The sequence below is a fragment of the Cavia porcellus genome, unplaced genomic scaffold (genome assembly GCF_034190915.1).
Source record: "Cavia porcellus strain 051 isolate PalLab524CR breed Dunkin Hartley unplaced genomic scaffold, mCavPor4.1 scaffold_14, whole genome shotgun sequence".
NCBI classification, from domain to species: domain Eukaryota; kingdom Metazoa; phylum Chordata; class Mammalia; order Rodentia; family Caviidae; genus Cavia; species Cavia porcellus.
Window position 1 is genome coordinate 2,850,938 of NW_026947497.1, and position 22,006 is coordinate 2,872,943.

General features: G+C 40.4%; 1 protein-coding gene across 1 annotated transcript in view; it reads left to right on the forward strand.

Moving 5' to 3' along the window:
* The first annotated feature begins 331 nt into the window (after positions 1-331).
* The window catches only part of Bank1 (B cell scaffold protein with ankyrin repeats 1), a 238,636-nt gene continuing 216,961 nt past the window's right edge, over positions 332-22,006 (forward strand). Inside the window, exon 1 of the mRNA XM_063260550.1 lies at positions 332-760. Coding sequence (XP_063116620.1) covers positions 727-760 — 34 coding nt within the window. The 5' untranslated portion in view covers positions 332-726. The remainder of the gene's footprint in view (positions 761-22,006) is intronic.

The window sequence follows — 22,006 nt, forward strand, 5'->3', positions numbered from 1 at the left end:
TTTTCCTACATGTTCTTAGGAAAGTCTAAGAACTCCTGTGACGGGGGAGAGTTAACACTTACTGCGATGGCTGGCATTTGCATTAGTCCTAGGAAAGACTGTAAGGGACACAGTTGGGCACATGCCTCTCGGTTTCATTTCTAACAAGGACAAGAGCGCTGCATCCACGAATTGTTACCAGCCTTCAAGCTGATGTTTACGGATATCTTCTACTTCAAAGATGAATTCCTTCTGTAGAGACCTGGAAATAGACTGGCACATATGTACTGGCACGGCCTCTTTGGATCCTGAAGCGCGTGTGCGCACACGCACACGCACACGCACACACACACACACACACACACACACGCTCTGATTTGCAGGGGCTACCTAGGTCCATGGCCTTTCTCTTTATTCGAGCGGGAGTAGGGAATAGTGTTATGTGATATTTAAAATCACCTGGGTCTTTAACCCAGGGATGTTACAAAAGGTGCACATTTACCCACACCTCGCCTGTGTTCCCCTACCCCTGTCCCGCAGGTGACCGCCTGGCGGGCGCGGTGGCAGGCGGCAGGACGGGAGGGCGCGCAGAGAAACCGAGGCAGCAGCTGCAGGAGCGCCCGCCGGCGGGCAGTTTCACTTCCTGCGGGCCAGCAGCGCCCTTGGTCGGCGCTTCCGGACTGAGGTTCGCGGTCCCGCGGTCCTGTCCCAGGTCCCCGCTGCCGTCCCGCCTCACTCACCGCCGCGATGCTGCCAGCTGCGCTGGAGCCCGCGACTCCAGGTGGGTGCCGCGCCCGGGGGTGCCGGGGGGTGCAGGGGGCCAGGTCCCTGGTGGGTGCCGCGCTCCGAGACGCTCCTTGCAGGGTTCAGGGAACCCGGGTCTCCCTGGGGTCTGCCGGGCGACAGCCAGCTGCCCCTGCATCTGCGGCTTCTGGCTCTGCAGCCTCTCAGAGCACCAGCACGGATCCCATTCTTTCTTTTCACTTTGCAACGCGCTTTTAAAGCGACATGTCATTTGAAACCTCAACACAGAGGAGCTGTTCATTGGTCACCTGTGGCCTGGCTCACCTGGCAGGTGAGGTGTGACCCAGCTTGGACAGCTGGGTAGGGCAGGACAGGACAGGGCAGGACAGGACAGGACAGGGCAGGACAGGACAGGACAGGACAGGACAGGACAGGACAGGGCAGGACAGGGCAGGATGGGACACACAGGACAGGGCAGGACAGGACAGGACAGGACAGGACAGGACAGGGCAGGACAGGGCAGGATGGGACACACAGGACAGGGCAGGACAGGACAGGACAGGACAGGTCAGGGCAGGGCAGGATGGGACACACAGGACAGGGCAGGACAGGACAGGACAGGACAGGGCAGGACAGGGCAGGACAGGGCAGGACAGGACAGGACAGGACAGGACAGGTCAGGGCAGGGCAGGATGGGACACACAGGACAGGGCAGGGCAGGATGGGACACACAGGACAGGGCAGGACAGGACAGGACAGGACAGGTCAGGGCAGGGCAGGATGGGACACACAGGACAGGACAGGACAGGACAGGGCAGGACAGGACAGGACAGGACAGGGCAGGACAGGGCAGGACAGGACAGGACAGGACAGGACAGGACAGGACAGGGCAGGACAGGGCAGGATGGGACACACAGGACAGGGCAGGACAGGACAGGACAGGACAGGACAGGACAGGGCAGGACAGGGCAGGACAGGGCAGGACAGGACAGGACAGGACAGGACAGGTCAGGGCAGGGCAGGATGGGACACACAGGACAGGGCAGGGCAGGATGGGACACACAGGACAGGGCAGGACAGGACAGGACAGGACAGGTCAGGGCAGGGCAGGATGGGACACACAGGACAGGACAGGACAGGACAGGGCAGGACAGGACAGGACAGGACAGGGCAGGACAGGGCAGGACAGGACAGGACAGGACAGGACAGGACAGGACAGGGCAGGACAGGGCAGGATGGGACACACAGGACAGGGCAGGACAGGACAGGACAGGACAGGACAGGACAGGGCAGGACAGGGCAGGATGGGACACACAGGACAGGGCAGGACAGGACAGGACAGGACAGGTCAGGGCAGGGCAGGATGGGACACACAGGACAGGGCAGGACAGGACAGGACAGGACAGGACAGGGCAGGACAGGGCAGGACAGGGCAGGACAGGACAGGGCAGGGAGGACAGGACAGGACAAGGCAGGACAGGACAGGACAGGGCAGGGAGGACAGGGCAGGGCAGGATGGGACACACAGGACAGGGCAGGACAGGACAGGGCAGGACAGGGCAGGACAGGGCAGGACAAGACAGGGCAGGGAGGACAGGACAGGACAAGGCACGACAGGACAGGACAGGACAGGATGGGACAGGACAGGACAGGACAGGACAGGGCAGGGAGGACAGGGCAGGGCAGGATGGGACACACAGGACAGGGCAGGACAGGACAGGACAGGACAGGGCAGGACAGGGCAGGACAGGACAGGGCAGGGAGGACAGGACAGGACAAGGCAGGACAGGACAGGACAGGACAGGATGGGACAGGACAGGACAGGACAGGACAGGGCAGGGAGGACAGGGCAGGGCAGGATGGGACACACAGGACAGGGCAGGACAGGACAGGGCAGGACAGGACAGGACAGGGCAGGACAAGGCAGGACAGGGCAGGGCGGGATGGGACACACAGGACAGGACAGGACAGGACAGGACAGGACAGGACAGGGCAGGACAGGACAGGACAGGACAGGACAGGACAGGACAGGGCAGGGCAGGGCAGGACAGGACAGGACAGGGCAGGACAGGGCAGGACAGGGCAGGACGGGATGGGACATACAGGACATACAGGACAGGACTCATGGGACAGGATAGGACAGGGCACACAGGACTGGGCAGTGCAGGACATACAGGACAGGATGCACAGGACAGACACACAGGACAGGAAATACAAGACAGGGCAGGGCAGGATGCCCGGGACAGAGCAGGACAGGGCAGGCAAGCAGGGCAGCTTTCCTGCTCAGGCTGAGCTGTGACCATGGTAGAAGCTTCCTGCCCTGTTGCTGACTTACTGGACATTTTTACAGGTGTTTGTACTCAGTTCTTTTCCAAATGTTTCAGTTCATTTGTGAATCTTATGTGATTATGAAAATATTCAGTTTTGAGATTTAAAAAAAACTTCACTAGAATGTTAATATGGATAGAGATATTCACAGTGAGAAATGCAAAAAGAAAATACATTCTGAATGAAATTTCCTTTATTTTCTGAACAGAATTAAATTTCTCATAGCTTACTAGCATCTTTATAGCTAGTGGGCCTTAGGTGCTTCTCTTAGTGTATTTTCTTAATAAATAAATTGATTGCTTTTCTGTTACTTGTGACCATGAAAAATGACATAGAAGGAATGAGAGCCTTAGTACTCAGTTCACCAGCATTTTAAACACTGGCCGTGGCAGTCCTGAAGCTCTGTGTGTGGCTCACCACGGCTGCACACAGTGGCCTGCTACCATCCAGAAATAAACCAGCTGCAGCCTTCTCACCCTGAGGTGGTGACCGCTGTAACTTCAATTAACACCTTCTTAAACCAAACGCACTAGAGTTTGTCTTCAGCTCCTAGGTGGAAGAGTGTAGCCAGAAAACAGCTTTATTCCCCTGCCAGCCAAGGGCGAGGCAGAGGGAGGCACCTGCTCTTGCAGTGGTCTGCACTGACCTCTCCGTGGCTCCTTCTCAGGCTGGCGCTGGCCACTTGCTGCAGCTGCTTCCTTGTTTTGCCTGGTGTAACTGACACTACTTGTGTAATGAGCTGTCTTTTGACATCCACCCATGTGCATTTCACTGATGTGAGCGGTCTTGTAGAGAAGCAGTTCTTAGTCATCCAGATAGACACACTGAATGGAGAGCTCTTCTGTGAGACTTCCCTGATCTCGCTTTCGCTTGTGTGTGGTGGCTAGCGGCCAGTTACTCTAACTACTGTGTTTTAAAGAAAGACAACTGAGACTCCAGGAATGGCTTTCCCGTGGTCCCAGGACTCGGAAGCACTTGAAGGAAATCCACCCCTAGCTCACCTAGTACCTGTGTCTCTTCCCCAGAGTGATGTAATCATGAGAGCATGGCGTGGGCTCAGTCCCTTGAGAGAGGTGATTTCCACTATCGTGGGCTGGCTCCTAGTGACCACAGCCATGCAGGCAGGATCAGAGAGCTCTGCTAGCTGTCTGGAGCCCAACCAGCACCATGACAGAGCTAGAAGTCTCAACACCCAGTGCTGAACAACGGGAAGATGCTGCACAGTGGGTGGAAATTCTATTTAGGATGCAGTTTCGGTTTATGATTATGCAGATTTACCAACATCCAGATGAGCTCCTCTCTCTGCTTCATCCTACTTCTTGTTGTGGTTGTTGCTTGGGTTTTTTGAGTCAGGGTCTCACCATGTAGTGCAGGCTGGCCATGAGCTTGCTTGTGTAACACAGCCTGGCCTCCGCCTCCAGCGTGCTGAACTTACAGAAGCACATCACCGCCCCTGCCCACTTCATTCTAAAGCTACTGACTTTTTAAATTTGATTTTAACTGCTACCTTCATAGAAATGATTACTAAGGTCCAATTATTTCCCACTCCATACTTTTTTGTATTTTATTGATATACTTGATGCTTCTGATAAGAACGAGATAAATGATTCATGTAAAAAGCAGAAAGCACAAAACAGCAGAACTAACTTGTACTCTGGTGTACGTAACTTTTGCAGACATGGTTTGCCTAGGCCTCACCTCACAGCCTCAGAGCCGTTCAAGAGGTGAAGCTTTTTGCTCTTACTACAGTCATAGCAAACAACCTAGATTTGTCCCACTAAGGAAATGCTCCTCCTCTACTGTGGTGGGCGGCAACAATGGCTGGGTGTAGTGAATAAATCTGTAAGCTTTACAGATTTATTATTTAGAAGTGTTATTATTTGGCCTTGTAATTCTGAAACCCCAGAACTCTGTGAGGCTAAGGAGGAAGATTACTAATTCAAGCCCATCCTGGGCAACTTAGCTATTATGTCTCAAAAGAATCAAAAGGACTAAGATACAGGATGAAAGTTCTGGGTTCAAGACCCAGTACTGAAAAAAAAATACTTCTTTCTCACCTTAAGTCAGCTCAGAAAAGCCATGACAAGGTCACTTCTGAGGTTTTAAAGAAAAGGTCTTTTAGAGTATTTTTCGCCTTAATCTGAACAATTCCATAATGTGCAATTGTGAAGGACTCCAGGCTTACATGTCAACATCTTTGGATGGCACTAGGACCTGTGTTGTTGGCTCTTCCTGAGCTCACAGTGTACTGGTCACACCCTCAGGTGCCTCTGACACAGATGGCCTGAGACCCAGGCCCTGATGCAAACTTGTCTGCTCCATGTCCTTGCATCAACCACTAAATCTCTCCTTGTCTCAGGTGCTCATTAAAGAGCAAGGCTGGGAGAAGCAGCAACATTTATTCAAAAGTTATTCTGAGAAATAAAAGAGAAAATGCAGGTAAAGTCCTCTAAGGAGGCCATCACGGACATTGCTTCTTACCTGGTAGCTATTTTAATTCTTAGGCCATCAGTCAGTGGTATCACATTTATATGTAAATGATAAGATTTTATTGAGAAACTGCCTCATATTTGCTTGAGAGACAATGAAGGAAACAACCAAGCTCCCACACAAAATAAAATAATAATAACTAGGAGACACAGCTTCCTGTGTAAAGATAGTAACATATCCTTGTGGAAATAATGTGTCCAAGAGTTGTGAGAAGAGAAGGAAACGACATTCCAAGGAGAAGAACTAGGACAGATTATTTAAAAGGATTTTAAGCCAGAGAAGCTTCAGGAAGGAATAAAGAGGAATGCAATAGGACAGAATGAGAGCACGACCTGTTTCTCAGATTACAGAATACCAGTTGTAACTCAATTTGCATAGGATGCAACTATATGTGAAAAAGTAAGTATCAACCAAAAATTTGTAGGATACTTCAGATTATAAGATGAAGAATTTATTTTATCACAATGTTTACCACTGGAATTTTTTAAAAAATCCAATCTAAAGTAAGGAGCTGCATTCCCACCAAATCTAAACCACACATTTTAAGAGTTTGAATTACCATCCACATTACAGTTGCAATTTTATGACTTTCCTTGGAGATTACCTACTGTCTTATAGTAATTTTGGAGGCAGCTATAAAATAAGAAGGGGAAGGACAAAATTTTACAGATTTATTATTTAGAAGTGTTATTATTTGGCTTTGTAATTCTTTACTCTTTTAAATATAAAGAACAGACTTTAGGGTTTACTGCAGACATTGAGATAGTCCAAGTGGTGAAAAGTATTTAAACTGTGTTCAATTATGACCCTCCCGTTTATTTTTCCACTTAGCAATAACAAGCTTCTGAGGCGTCTCTCACTGAATAGAAATGTCTTTGTTGTTTCTAAGCACTTTGCACAGAAGTACTCCATGAAAGGCAGTTTCCCTTGTGATCATGAAAAGCAATTCCTCAAAGCGTTGCATTTCCTGAGATTCTCTTTGCATCTACTTCCTTAAAAGCAGCCCTACTTTATTATACCGGCTCCTCTTTCCTTCCTGTTAATCTTCTGTTTCTCGGCCGTCCCATTTTAACGTGTGCTGTGGAAAGCCCAGGAGCAAGCCCAGGTGGCCTTCCGCGCACCCTCTGCTGTTTGTCTGATACAGTTGGAAGTCACAGCCTCATGCTTCGGTCAGAACCAACAATCTCATTCCTCTTACAGATTATATCTAGCGTTCGAAGGAATGAAATAGTGTGGAGACCGCTGGAAACTCTGGCCTTCCTTAGTGGTTGTCATTTATTGTGTTTCCACTTTGAAATCACGTGGGATGGACGGGACACTCTGTGATCTTGCTAAGTCAGAGTGTCACTTGGAACAAGGAATCATATTGTTCAGTATGGTCCCACTAAATGTTTAATAATTTATAAATAATTTATTGGGTTACTTCAACTAAAAAAGCTTTCAAACTGGGCTTCTCAGTCACCATGTTTTCATTTAGCAGACAATAAAGAAACATAGAAAAATGCAATTCCATAAAATCCCTAGCACAACAACTGTAGTATGTCTTACTGTCTGAAGATTCCACAAACTTTAATCCTTTTCCATTGGCTGATCATCAAATTTTATTTGAACTGTTTTATTTGAATGTAACAAGTATAGTTTAAAATCTCAAATGCATTTGACTATAGTTGACATTTTTTTTATTTTTTTATTTTTATTATTTTTTTATTTTTTTATTTTTATTTTTAAATTTTTAAATTTTTATTTTTATTTTTTTATTTTTATTTTTAAAACAAGGTCTCATTATGTAGTTCAGGCTGTAGTTTGATCATAACCAAAATAAGTCTGCACTCATATGATAATTAAGACCCTACAAATTCTGCACAAAAACAGAATATTAAAAGCTGCTAGAGAAACAAATGATCATTTAAAAAGGAAAGCCTATTAGAATCACAGCTGATTTCTCAACACAAACCCTCAAATCAAGAAGAGCTTGTAATGAAATATTTCATGCCCTGAAATGAAACAACTTCCAACCTAGACTGATGTACCCTGAAGAACTACCTTTCAAAAGTAATGGAGAAATAATATACCTCATAACACAGCAAAGCTGAAGAAAATCATGACCACGAAACCAACCCTACAGAGCACTAAAAGACATCGATAGAGATAAAACGCTCAGAAATCCAAGAACAACATCAGAAAGAAACCACTAGACAGGAAAATCAGTTAAAAGGAAACAACTGGAAACTAACAACAGGAAAATGACACGACAAAGATAGCCCAATACATATCAATTATAACGATCAACATAAATGGCCTCAACTCACCAATCAAAAGAAACAGATTGGAAGAATGGTTTCTCTTGCTGTGTAAAAGCTTCTCAGTAGGGTGAGATCCTAGTTGTTGATGCTTTGTGATAGTTCCTGTGCAGTTGTGGTTTTGTTGATAAAGTCTTTGCTTCCACCAGTGTTACCTACTCTATCTTCCAGCAGATTTAATGTTTCTGTTTTAATATTAAAATCTTTGATCCATTCTGATTTTAGCTTAGCACATGGGTCCAGTTTTAATCTTCAGTATGTGTAAAACCAGTTTTTCTAGTACCATTTATTAAAGAGGCTGTCTTTCTTCCAATGAATATGTTTGGCACCTTTGTCCAAGGTAAGATTGCTTAGTGTGTCTGGAGTTGTTTCTTCATCTTTTACTGGATTGCTTTGATCTTTTGGTCTGTTTTGTTTTTGTTTTTGTTTTTGATTTTTGGTTTTGTTGGTTTTTTTTTTTTCTGTACAACACTGTTCTTATCATTATAGCTTTATAGTATAATTTCAAATCAAGGATTGTGGTATGATGCCCCTGTCTTGTCTTTGTTGCTCAAGATAGACTTGGTTATTTTAGCTCTCTTTTAGGTTGCTTCCTCTAATTCTGTGGGATTTATTATTGGAATTTTGATTAGGATTGCATTGAATCCGTGTAACAGGTTTGGAAGTATGGCCATTTTCACTATATTGGTTCTTCATACCTAAGAACACAAGATATTTCTCCATTTTCTAATAGCCTCTTCAATCTCATTTTTCAGAGTACTATAGTTTTCAATGTAACATCCTTTGTTAGACTGTTTCCTAGATATTTCATTTTTTCAATGCTATCATGAAAGGTATTGTTTCACTGACTTCTCTATCAGTGAATTTGTCATTTGTGTGTAGGAAGCGTATTGAATTTTGAGTGTTGACTTTGTAACCAGCTATGTTACTGAATATGCTTATTAATTCTAGAAATCGTTTGCTGGTATTTTTGGAGTTTTCTAAGTAGAGTGTCATGTCATCTGCAAATAATTTAGTTTAATAGTTTAATTTTTTTCTTTCCTATCTTTATTCCTTTTGTTTGTTTCTCTTGTCTAATTGCTCCAGCTAAAGTTTCAAGGATTACATTGAATAAAAATAGTGGAGACAGTGGACATCCTTGTTTTGTTCCTGATTTTAGAGTGAAAGCTTTTAGTTTTTGTCTATTTAGCATAATTTTGATTTGTCATAAATAGCTTTTATCAGATTGAGATAAAGATCATCTATTCTAATTTTTTTGTGGGGTTTTTATCATGAATAGATGCTGGACTTTGCATCTACTGAGATGCTCATATGATTTTGGTCCTTGACTCTGTTAATATAGTGTATTATACTTATGGATTTACATATGTTGAACCATCCTTGCATCCCTGGGAGAAATCCCACTTGATCGTGGTGTACAATCTTCTTGACGGTTTGCTGTCATCTGTGTGCAGTATCTTACTGAAGATTTTTGCATCATTGTGCATTCGGGAGATTGGCCTGTGGTTCTCTTTCTTTAGGTGGGTCCTTCTCTGGTTTTGGTATCAGGGTAATATTTGCTTCCAGGAATGAATTTGGAAGTACTGCTTCCCATTCAAATTCATTAAAGAATTTGAGAAGTAGTGGTACTAGGTCTTCTCTTGTAGAATTCAGCAGTGAATCCATCAAGGCCTGGGCTTTTCTTTGTTGATAGGTTTTTAATTATACCTTCAATTTCATTGATTGATATTGGGTTATTTAGGATGTTTATATCTTCTTTATTCAACTTTGGCAATTCATATGAATCCAGGAATCTGTTATTTCTTGTGTATTTTCCATTTTGTTAGAATACAAGTTTTCAAAGTAGATATAGATGATTTTCTAGACTTCTGCAGGATCTGTTGTGATTTCACCTTTTTCATTATTAACTCCATGGATTTGAGTCTTTTCTTTCCTTTTTTAGATAAGGTTGGCTAAGGTTTTATAGATTGTATTTAATCATTAAAGAACTAACTCTTCGATTCACTGATTCTTTGTATTGCTTTTGTAGTCTCCGGTGTGTTAATTTCTGCTGTGATCTTTATTAATTTCCCACCTTGTATGAGCTTTTGGTTTAGCCTGCTCTTTTTTTTCTAAAAGTTTGGGGTTCAGCATTAAGTTGTTTGTACGTGCTTGCTCTGTTTTCCTGGTATGGGTTTTTACTGCTATCTTTCTCTCTTAAGACTGCTTTCATTGTGTCCCACAGGTCCCGTATGTAAAAACTTCTTCTTTAATTTCACTTGTGACCCATTGGTTGTTCAATACGGTACTATTTAATTTTCATGTGTTTATGAAGTTCTTGTGGTTTCCTTTGGCATGGATTTCCAATTTCATTGCACTGTGGTCTAGTATGCATGGGATAATTTTAGTTACTTTGCATTTACTTAAGCATGTTCAATGAGCCAGTATATGGTTTATTTTGGAGAATTTCCTATGAGCAGCTGAGAAGAATGTGTATTCTGATGTTGTGGAGTGGAACACTCTATAGTCATCTACTAAGTCCATTTACTCAAAAGTTTGATTTAGTTCATTACTGATTTTTTGTCTAGTTGATCTGTCTTTTTGTGACAGTGGGGTATTCAAATCTCCCAGTACAACTCTATTAGGGCTTATTTGATTTTTCATGTCTGTTATTAATTGTTTTATATAGTTGGGTGCACTGGTATTTGTTGGGTTTATATTTATGATTGGTTTCCTCTTGGTTTGTTCTCTTTTTGAGGACATAGTGACCATTATCTCTTTTAATCAGTCTTGACTTGAAATTCACATTGTCTTCAAATAGAATAGCTAGCCCTTTTCGGGGTTCTGTTCCATGGAGTATTGTTTTACATCCTTTGACTTTTAGTCTATGAATTTCTTTTTGAATTACATGTATTTCCTGTGTGCAGCATATTAATCGGTCTTGCTTCTTGACCCATTCTTCCAGTCTGTGTCTTTTGACTGTGAGTTGAGATCATTAACATTGATGGCTATAACTGGTATGTGCTGACTTATCCTTGTCATGTTGTTTTCCTGTTGTTGGATCCCCCATTTTTTCCCTCTCTGTGTAATTGTTTGCCTTCCTTGATGATTCCTTCTGTTGGGGTTCATGGGGCCGTAGTCTTTATTATCTCTTTCTAGAATGTCTTTCAAAACATTTTGGAGTGCTGGTTTGATGGTCATAAATTTCCTCAGATGTTCTTTATCATGGGAGTATCTTATTACTCCATCAATTTTGCAAGATAGTTTTGCAGGGTACATCAATCTGCGTTGAAAGTTGTTTTCCTTTAGAACTTGGAGTACTTTACTTCAAGCTCTCCTTGACTTGAGAGTTTGTGCTAAGAAGCCAGCTATAATTCTGATGAGCTTTCCTTTAAAAATAATTTATTCCTTTATTTCTTCTAGAAGGTTTTAGGATTCTATTCTTGTGTTGAATTTCTGGAATCTTGACTATGGTATGCCTGACTGTTTTTAAATCATTGTTAATTGGAGTTCTATATGCCTTGTTTATCTTGATGTTAAATTCTTATCCCTACCAGGAAATTTTTCTCTCATTATGTCTGTGTACATTTTTAAAATGTCATTTGTGGTATCTCCTGCTTGTATCTCATTGACTCCAGTTAATCTTAAATTATTCTTCTTTGTCTCATCTAGCAACTGCTGGACCATTTCTCATGGTGATATTTTTGAGAAGTCTTTCTTTTCCTTTTTGCTAACTACAATCCTGTCTTCAGACTCTGAGATTCTGTCCTCATATTGGCCTAATTTGCTTTTAATATTTTCAGAGGAGTTTTTAGTCTCCTGAATCTCTGTTTGAATCTGCTTTATAGATCCCATTTCTTTCTTATGCTGTGTTTTTTTTAAACCCATCTAATTTTTTGTCTGTTTCTCCTCTAACATCGCTAAGCATGGTGTGCATTTGGTAATCTCTGTAGTTATCTGAGAGATTATCTCTGATTTCATTTTTTCCAGAGCCTCATTCAATTGCTTTGTTGTGTGCACTTCAGAGAGACCTGGTGGGGAGGAGAGGTTGTCAGATTGCCCCCTGGACTTGCCTTTGGTGAACCGGATATTGAAAGTTGCATCTTGCTTAAGTGTCTTCTCACTTTACTTTCTCTCTTTTTGGTTTAATTTTTGTGGTGATGCTTGTAAGCAGCCTGTGGTGGGTTGCTTTATTGTTAGTATTTAGGACCTGTAGGTGATGGTTGCTTCTCTGAGATATTTTACAGGGGTAGCTGGTTTTGGGGTCTTACCTCTTCAATTTGTTGGAGATGAGAAGTTGTTGCTTGTTTGGCCTAGTGTGGCCCTGTGACACTTATATTTTCTGTGACCCTTAGTTAATCTCAGTCATGGATTATCAGAACCAATAGTTATTTAAAACAATTACATCAATTTTTGCTATAGTGGTATCATCAATAGCATCAAACACAGATAGGGAACAACTGAACTAACCTTTAATCTGCAACTTCTAATCATGTGAACTAGATTTGTGATTATATAACAAAATGTAAGACAAACCAGATAATTATATGCAATATTTAAATCTGTAATGTGTCAATTTTGCCCCATAATTTAGAAAAAAAGTTCTGTCTACTCCTAATTACCACAGGAGATATTTTCTTAGATATTTCAGTATTATTTAAATTAGCATTTTCTCTTGAAATTCAGCATTTTTTCCATGCAGTTGTGCCTTGGTTCACAAAATTCTTTCTTTCCAAGATTCTGGTAGTAACTTTGTTTCACAGTTATGGAATGAATTCTGTGACCAGAATTATAGAAAGAATAAAGTTTGTGAACCAAGGTAACATTATATTTCTTTGGCATTTGGATTTGCTTGTTTGTATTACATATTTATATCACTTACTCATATTTAAATTATGTCTGCTTAAAAATTTGTAAGATCACATTACACGTAGAAGAAATAATCTTTACCTTATGCATCACAAATATTTTTCTTAATTTAAAATTTGTTAAATAATTTTGATTATCATTTTGCTCTCATTGAGCATTTTGAAACACTCATTGGCTCAGTGTGTTTATCTTTCCTTTCCTAATTAGCTTTCTATCTTGCCTGAAGGAGTTTGTAACTCCTGTATAACACTGGTAGTTTTTATGTTTTATTCTGATTTAAATTTTTACAGTTGAGTAGCTAATGTGTCTTAAATTTATTTTTGTGTATGCTATGAATCAGGTAGCTGGTTTACCTTTTTAAAAATAAGACAGTTAATTGAAAAATTGACTACTTTTTTAAAAATAAGATAGTTAATTGAAAAATTACTAAATGAGTAAATATTTAGTAAATGAATTCTTCCTAATGGCTTGAAATATTAACAAAATGTATGACCTGGTGTGAAAACAAATGATATGGCATTACATGTGAAATTAGGTATCTTCAGGGAAAAATAGCTAATCGGTTAGAAAAAAGTTTCTATTTTGATAATATAATTTTGCTTGCACATAATTTTAAAATAAGAATGTGGTTTGTATTTATTTATTTTGAAGAAGTTTTAAGTCTGCAGCTGTACATGATCCCTCTGCAAATAAAATCAAAACATGACCACACACAAAATGCCTGGGTTGTAGCTGATGGGACTGGAAGTCTTCATGATGAAGGTCCTGCTACTACCATTACACAGGTGAGAGTAACAGTTCACGGAGTTGTGTAAATAAGTTTTCGTGATACACTCTGCATGGTTTGTATGTTTAAAGGATATTTGAAGCAATTTACTCCTTGTATGGGATAAACAGTCCCGCCTAGGTCTTTGAAGACCAAGCAAATAGTAACAAGATTCCTCCCACCAAAGCAACTTTCTAGCTGTGAGCAACATATGGCTAATTAGGAAAAATTGTAATTACTGAAAGAAAAACAGGAGAGCTTTTCTATTTCTTCTCCTAAGAGCCAGTCTGCTGAAAAGTTACCAATTAAAACACATTATATTTGTTTTCCTTAGAAAAATATAGATGATTCATTAAAATGTGTTTTGCTTACATGTAGTATTTTACTACTTTATAGCTTCTTAGAATCAGTTTCTGAGCTGGTGGCTGTAACAGCTGCATGACCTAGTGTTATGACCTTTGCTAGCTACACAGTGAGACTTCTATTTGCAAAAGATGAAAAAGGATTTAGCAATATTTGAAGCAAAGTTTGTTGTGGAAATGACAGTTACAGTTCTTGCTGTGGGAGCCGGGAAGTGGCCAGGTGGGCATCAGGAAGGGTGGCTTATAATTTCCTTACCTGATAGCCAACATCTGAATCCCTGAACTCACATGCCAGGCTGTATCCCTTGTGCTCCAGGCTATATGCCATGGCATATATGTTCTTTAAGAAAGTTCTCTGTGTTACACTATGCATATTAGGATATTCCAGTGGTTTAAGAAGTATTGCAATTAACAATGAACACAATTTCTTTCATAAATATATTGAATCATGAATGAATTGTTGTCACAACACTCACAGAGAAATAAATTGTTTTGCATAGAGATGTCATCCATGTTAAAGGGCGCATGGATCCTGAGAAGATGGTTCTTACAGACAAAGACTGTTAGCATCACTTTGATAAACACAGTTCTGGTCCCGTCTTGAGACCACATTTCCACTGAGTGACAATGCAGGAAGGGAGCTTAAATAGGATTAGGAACTGGAGCAGCGACAGGTGTAGAAGGCAGTGTGGGTGGTGACAGAGCACGCACTGTTGGCCCCTCTCTCTAACTGCTTTGTGATTGATTTGAGGATGGTAGGGTGTTCTGTAGAAAGTGAGAAGAAAATCACAAGGTGATTATCTATCAAAAAAAGAAAACGTATGAATGAAATGCAGCTAGGAAAGTGTACGGGGAACCCTAAATATAAGAACACTAGGCCGTGTATGTTTATGCATTTGATATTTAAATCACATGTATTTGTCTCAGCTCATCCAATGAGTCTGAGGAAATTCCACATTAGGCTCTGCAAACCTGACACTTTAGTAGTGATGTAGGTTCTGTGATGTCTCATTGTTTACATTTTGAGGTTTCATTCACCAAAACATTCCAAAATTAAGGACATTTTTATTACAGTGGCCACGAGCACATTGTTTCCACCTTGGAATTGTCAGTAGAATATGCTCGACGCAGACACACGGGTTGTAAAGAATCATCCAAATAAATTATTGTTGAAATGTTTCCTTTTACCTAACACAATGGCAACTGAAGTAAATGCAAGAGATTTAGATTTTATGCTGCATAGGTTGACTAATTTAACAGGTCATGCAGTAATGATGTTAATGTGACAATGACTTTTATCAAACATATTTGATGTTTTTAAAGACCAGAAGTAACCGCTGGCATTATTTCAGTAGAGACAAGCATATTAGTACACACTAGCTAATTAGGCTGTAAAAAGAATGACATTTGAGGAGCTAATTAAGTTCAGGAAAATGAGTAAAAATGTATCCATTTCTGGGTATTATATTTCTGGGGTATTCTGAATACCACATTTTTGAATGACTCAGAGTTCTCGTATCTGTTTGGATTACCAACTTAGTTTTGCCAATATTTTTCAGATTGTTTGGTTTGTGGGAAGAATGTCCTTTGATTATGAGCCTTTTTAAAAAGGATAATTTTAAGGCATTTCTCAATATTAAATTGACTTTTAACCTGCAACAAACAGATTTTTTAAACTAAGATATCTATAACCTTTTAATACGACTTAGAATACTTAGCAATTTCAAATATCTTCCAAGGTAAAACAGTAAGAATAATTAGTCTAAAGGAAAATTAAAATTTAATGACTTCAATTAATTTATTCAGTGTATATCATTCATTTTATTTTTGATTTTCTGAGATAAAAGGTGAATGCAATTGAAAATATGTAATGATCAAAAAAGAAAAAAAGTAGAAAAAATCCATGGTCTATGTAGTTCTTCTTTTATGTTTATTTTAATGTTACTACTTATTCAGCTGTATAGCTTTAATATATTTAATATTTATATATTATATTTAAAGTTACCTTGTGTGGCTATTTGTTGAAGTGTATTCAGGAAAAGAGTATCAGCCACAATTTAGTCATCCTCTGTGCAAAACTGTTACTTTTTAGGTTAAAGATTTTAAATAACATAGATATAATTTTTTGTGGCACTGGATTTGAAGTCTGACAAACACAGGACCAAATCCAGACTCTGTCACTAACTGACCTGGACCTCAGCAAGCCAAGCCCACTCTCTGCCATTGTAGAGGCTTTGTCTACAATGGTGATCATGCCAATTTTTCAAAATGCTTGATCCATATTCACAATTTAATTAATGTTGTTTTAGAAGGGAAAACACTGTAGAAGTGAAAATGCTTTTAACATTTGGGTTGAGGATGTTCTTAAGTAAGGCTGAAATAAGTCTCCAAACCTCACGCAGGGATAATTATGCTTTCCTTATTCATCCCTCAGATACTCCTTCTGTGCCATCACGTGGGGTCCCCTGCCGTGTAGTCCTCCCTGTATTTACGAGAACTAGGGCTGGGGCAGTTCATTTTCTTATCACCTCAGAGGACTCTCAGCCCCTGGCCTGCTTCGGTCCAGTGCCTCAGCCCAGAGTAGGTGAGTCAGCGGAGGCCCAGGAAGTACTTTCTCTGCGGATGCACTGACTGCTCTTCCAGGAAAGCCCACCCAGTCTCAGGAAGTCTCAGGACTGTCCCTGGGGACACTGCTGGGCAAGCATCAGTGTTTCTCAGAAGACCTCGCCCAAGGCCTAACTCCTGTGCTGCTGCACTTGTTTTGGGGGTGGGGCAAACTTTGTTAGACTGTAAAAGAGAGTTTCATATCGGCACCATGAAGGACAAACCATTGCTATGTTCCGTAAATGGAGTGTGACTGCACACATTAACAAACTGAAAATAAAGCATGTTGGAAAAAGTTAAGGAAGTGGCTGGCCATGTTGGTGCCTGCCTGTAATTCCAGCACTCAGGAGGCCAAGGTAGGAGGAGCTCTGTGAGTTTGAGACCACCCTAAACTGCAAGGTGGAACTCTGTCTCAAGCGTGTGTGCACGCGTGCGCGCGCACGCGCGCGCGCGTACACACACACACACACACACACACACAAAGGATAAGCTCCAGGAGCATTAGCTCACTCTGTCTCTGCCACCAGTGAGCCTCACTGAGCACTGTGGAGCTGCTGTCCTGTGGCCACCAAGACTGGAGAACTATCCTGAAGGGCTTTTTCCCCATGACTTTCCATCCCTTTTTTTCTGAAATTTGTGTGGCATCCAGTGGTGAGTGCTCTTCTCCCAGTGCAGAGTTCACATCCCAAGGGCTGGCCAGTATTTAGTGCTCATAGGTGGAAAATGGTCATAGTGCTTACAGGCACCAGAGCTGTCATCTAGATGCTGTCCCTGGGGATCCAGGCAGCTGTCAACATCTGCATTAGGTCATAGGGCAAACCTGTGAAAGAGCTGGATTTTGAATCCAAAACATCTGAACCCCAAGCCTTGCTCTTTAAGCACTGTAGTCTCATACTAATATACAGCCATGCCTGTCAGAAAGTTACACTGTCAATTTGGCCATTTCCATTTTTGTAAAAATAAAGTAGCAGTTGTTTTATTAGAAAAATATGCAACATATAAAGTGATGGTTGCCTACTAATAAGTCATCATCATAAGAGTCTTCTTTATAAGGCCACATTAGCATGCTTTCCAAACAATAACAGAAGAGAATGCTTTTCTATCTCATGGTCCTTGCAGATGGATGAAGTAACACCAAGTGAAATAGCTACAGTGTAATGCCAGAAATAGCAGCGTCTTTAATAATGGCCCTGGGTATTTAAATGATCAAAGCTGCAGTATAGATGTAATTAAAACATACTGTAGAATGTTAGCAATAAGGAATGCTTTCACAATGCAATGCTGGTGATGAAAACTAATGTTTTTCATCCTCAAAGATAATTTCAAATCCTTTCTAATTGATTGTTAGAAAATTCTTCTAATGTATCATCTGCTTTGGCTGGATAGGAGATCTAAACAATGATCACTTGAGGTATTTAATTAGGATTATCCTATAAACAGTGTGAGAGGAGAAGCAGACAGCACTGATCAGTCTGTTTTACTTCAGGAGGCTTTTGGAAAGGAGGGCAAGAGCTCAGCTGGGGCAGCGTTCAGAAGTGGCTGGAATAAAATTCTAAGAGTTTATGCCCTGATCCTCAAACCTGTGTCTAGGTGGGGTTTGTTGGCAATGACAAATCAAGGCTGTAGATGGGATTAAGGTTGCTAATTAGCCAAGTTTGTGATTGGGAGATTTTCATGGATTCTCTAGGTAGGCCTATGCCAAAGTCCTTCAGGGGAAGCAGAGAGGGTCACCTAGCAGAGTGACCATGTGATACCTTCCAGAAGTAGGCCATCGCTTTCTGAGTCTGACTTGAGAGACAGGAGCGAGACCATGGCTTCAGACTGCCAGCTGTGGGGCACACGGATGTGCAGTGGCCAGGGTGTGTCCCTGCCTCCAGAAAAAAAGGGGTCCTGCCAGTATCTTGATATTAGCCCAGGCAAGCCATCTCATGACCTCCAGAAATGTTAAGATAATAAGCTTATGTGACTTTAAAGCTATTTCATTTTGGGTAAGTTATTACAGCAATAGTAGGTGCCTAATACAGATTTCTAAACATAGGCAATCTCAGAAAAATGGGGAAAACAGTGCCACAGATAGGACCCAGCCTTTGGGCAGCCAGACACTGTCAGGCTGGGTGAAAGTCCACATGTAACTCATGGGGGATAAGCAATTCACAAAATACAGAGAACACACTCATGCTGGGCTGAGGTAGTCATCTTTGAGAAGATATGCACCAATTCATTATTGGAATGTCTTTTTGGAATTCAAGTTGTTTTAATGGGGAAAAAGTCCCTTACTGTGTAGTCACAATCAGTGGTTTACCAGTTATCTGGATCAGCACTGCCCATGGCTACCACTGCTGTTATAGCCCTCACTGATGCCCATACAAGGTGTTTTCTGCACCATGCATTTGCCAGTAATGCGGGATAGGACAAGAGCACAGGGTTGGTGCATGCTAAGGACACAAACTCTGGGAAACACTAGAACAGTCACAGGCATGCAGCAGGCAAGTGCTGTGCTTTGAGAGTCTTCGTTATGATTATCACTGTCATAATTGCCATCAGCATCGCTCCTCCTATGGGAGGCTTCTGGGTGACCAACCTTAACTCAGGCACGTGGGCGGCATAGTTCTTCTCTAGGAATCAGGGGTTATGGTAAAGATACTGAAGCTCGTTATAAGAAAACACTCACCCAAGGCTGATAGATTCCCAACTGCTCCTGTTGTGTCTTCTAAACTTCTGCAAGGCTCAGTGGCCTGCCCTGTCTCCTTTCATCAAAGCCAACATATTCCGAGACAGACAATTGCTCAGATGTACAGTATCACTGCATTCTTTCCAGTCAATGACTTTATTCTGTGGTGCTGCTTTGTTTTACCATTTGAGAGTATGAACCTTTTTTCACACTGGTAAAGTTTATTCTGAGACTACTTTCTCCTACTGGTAAGAATTCAGGTGGAGTGGGATTGGCTTTCCATTTTAGGTTATCTTCTTATGAAAATATTATACGTGCATTGTGGAACACTTAAAGACTAGACAATAATGTGAGTAAAGTTACAACATCCCACAGTCCCCTACTCAGAAAGATAGTAACATCTGTCTTGAATGTATGAACTTGTGAGTATATGCATAAGAGCTCATATTGTGCCTTTTTTGTGATTTTCAATGTAGTATATACATTAATTCATGATGCATTTTCAGTTGTTTTTAATGTCAAATGATAAAACCACAGACATTTGGCAAACAGGAACATTTTGTAAAATTTAGATCTTTTCAATTTGTAATGTTGCTCTATTCTGAATTTTGGGACACATGAAGATTTATTGACATTCTACTTCCAACACAGGGTTTGTACTGACAGTAGCTTAATATGAGAAGGTTTCTCAGCCACGAGTCTTAATGGGATAGTAAAATAAGCTTCCTGTAATTAAGAATTTTACAAATCCATTTCCTGTTTTACAATCTGTAAGTTAATTTTAGGACAGAAATTGCTCTTTATAATCATTTTATCTCTTAAAGTGTGAACAGTCATTTTTACAATAATCTATAAATAAACACATAAACAAGGATATAAAGGGAATTCATAAAGATATTCTTAGTCAAAGTTATGATGCTTAGGATGACTGTGGTAAATGATCCTGTTGAGAGTGTCTGATGTTAAAGTCTAAACTTCAGAACGTTGCCGTGCAGAGGATTACAGTCATCAAGGACAGCAAGGAAGCTTCCTTGGTTAAATATGACTGTCTAGAAGTATTACAGATTTCCAAATAATGAACAAGGGAATCTTTAATCCTTCCAGATAGTCATATTTATTTTAAATACATAGATAGATAGACTTTGTTAACTTTAATTTGATTACAATTATAAACCATATTAATATCTGTAAATAATATTTTTACAAGCAAATAAAAAACATATCTAGAAAAATTCAACATTGTATTTGGATATTTATTTCCCTATAATGTATTTAAATGCAAATAATTAAAAATAAAGTTCAATAAATTGAGTTGCTAGAATTAAGAATAAAAGAAATTACTTTTTGTATACTCTTGGCATAGCTCTATCTTTAAACTTTTATATAGCATAGTGCTTCACTTTTTGATAGAGGAAGAGAAGAAAACTATAAACTATGGTAATTTTTTTTCTACTTTTTATATTCTAAAATTGTATTTCTTTGGAAGTTCACATTTTTATAAGTTACATATTCATTGATTATATTATCCATTTTCAACTGTCAATATTAATGAAAACAAGCCCATTATTTCTGTTCAGAAAAGTTTAGTTTTAAATCCTATGCAAAGTATCAGGCATCAGTCAAAAATATGAACATTAATTTTTCAACCATGATTTTTATAACCAACTGAGTACCTGAGTTTGGGGCTCTGATAATTTTACTAATAGTATAGGAATTTATAATAAAAAACAATTTTTGTAAAATTATGAGCTGGAATACATTAAAAACTTTTTCATTTAATCACATATTGACTGTTATAGAATCTCAACCCCAAAGCACTAATCTATACTAGTTTTTAAATGTTTCAATACATGTAAATGTAATATTTATTTCAGAACTAGAACCCAATTTTAGATACATAATTTCAAATATTATTTCCTTTGTTCATAAATAGATGATGTGCCCTCAATTGGGAAAATTTTGATTTTAGTAACAAAGTAACTTACATGTATTTAGTTCCTTAATAAATAATATTATATTTTATCCACATGGGAAACACTAAATCTTTTTATTTGTACCAGGCCAAGCTTGAGAAATGAAGAATTATGTCATAAGAGACGGAAATTTCCAATGCCATAAGAATTAACCAAGTGCTAAGTTACATGATGACTGGCTGTAATTTTGGAAACCCAGAATCTCTTAAGTTACCAAAGGGTCAGGACTCTTGACTGTACTTTGAAGACAGGATGGTGTTAACATGGGCAGAGTGTAGTTATTATCCACTGTTAACCCAGACTCAAGGATTGTTCTACAGTTAGCTAGTGTGTTGTTCATGTGCTGTCTTCTGATCTCAACCAGAGTGTCATTTACCCAGAGGGGCTCTTGGTGTGTAGGAGACAAATGTCCCTGAGTCAGCCACTTGCCTTCTGGTTGAGAACAACCAAAAAGGATGTAGACAGCAGGATGCTTGCTCCTTCCCTGGTTCTGTTTGCATCGTATTAGTAGATACTTATCTTTTTCCTTGCTTGTTATGTATGTTATTTCATAGTGGACAGGTTTTGTACTCACTTTTGCTAAAAGTATGTTCTCCGTTGTAAGATGTACTTTTCCATATATACTTCTTTTGTCATATACAAATGACAAAACTCCCTAAAAGACATTAGTGTCACAGTGATAACCAAGTATTTTCCAGCGTAAACTACAAGATCCCACTCGAGTTAAAGGACATGAGTGTATCCACCTTGTCTTTTATTTATGTACTTGAGTAACGCAGCATTCATGTGCATGATTAGCCCTCACAAAAGTTCTTGAAAGGAATTCAGGAAAGAGAAATGATTTTTATTATAGCTCTTAATTCATTAATACCCATTTTTTTAAAACCACTGAAGCCATCTTCTGATTTAGAAAGAGACTGAATAGAGCAGTGAAGGGGAAT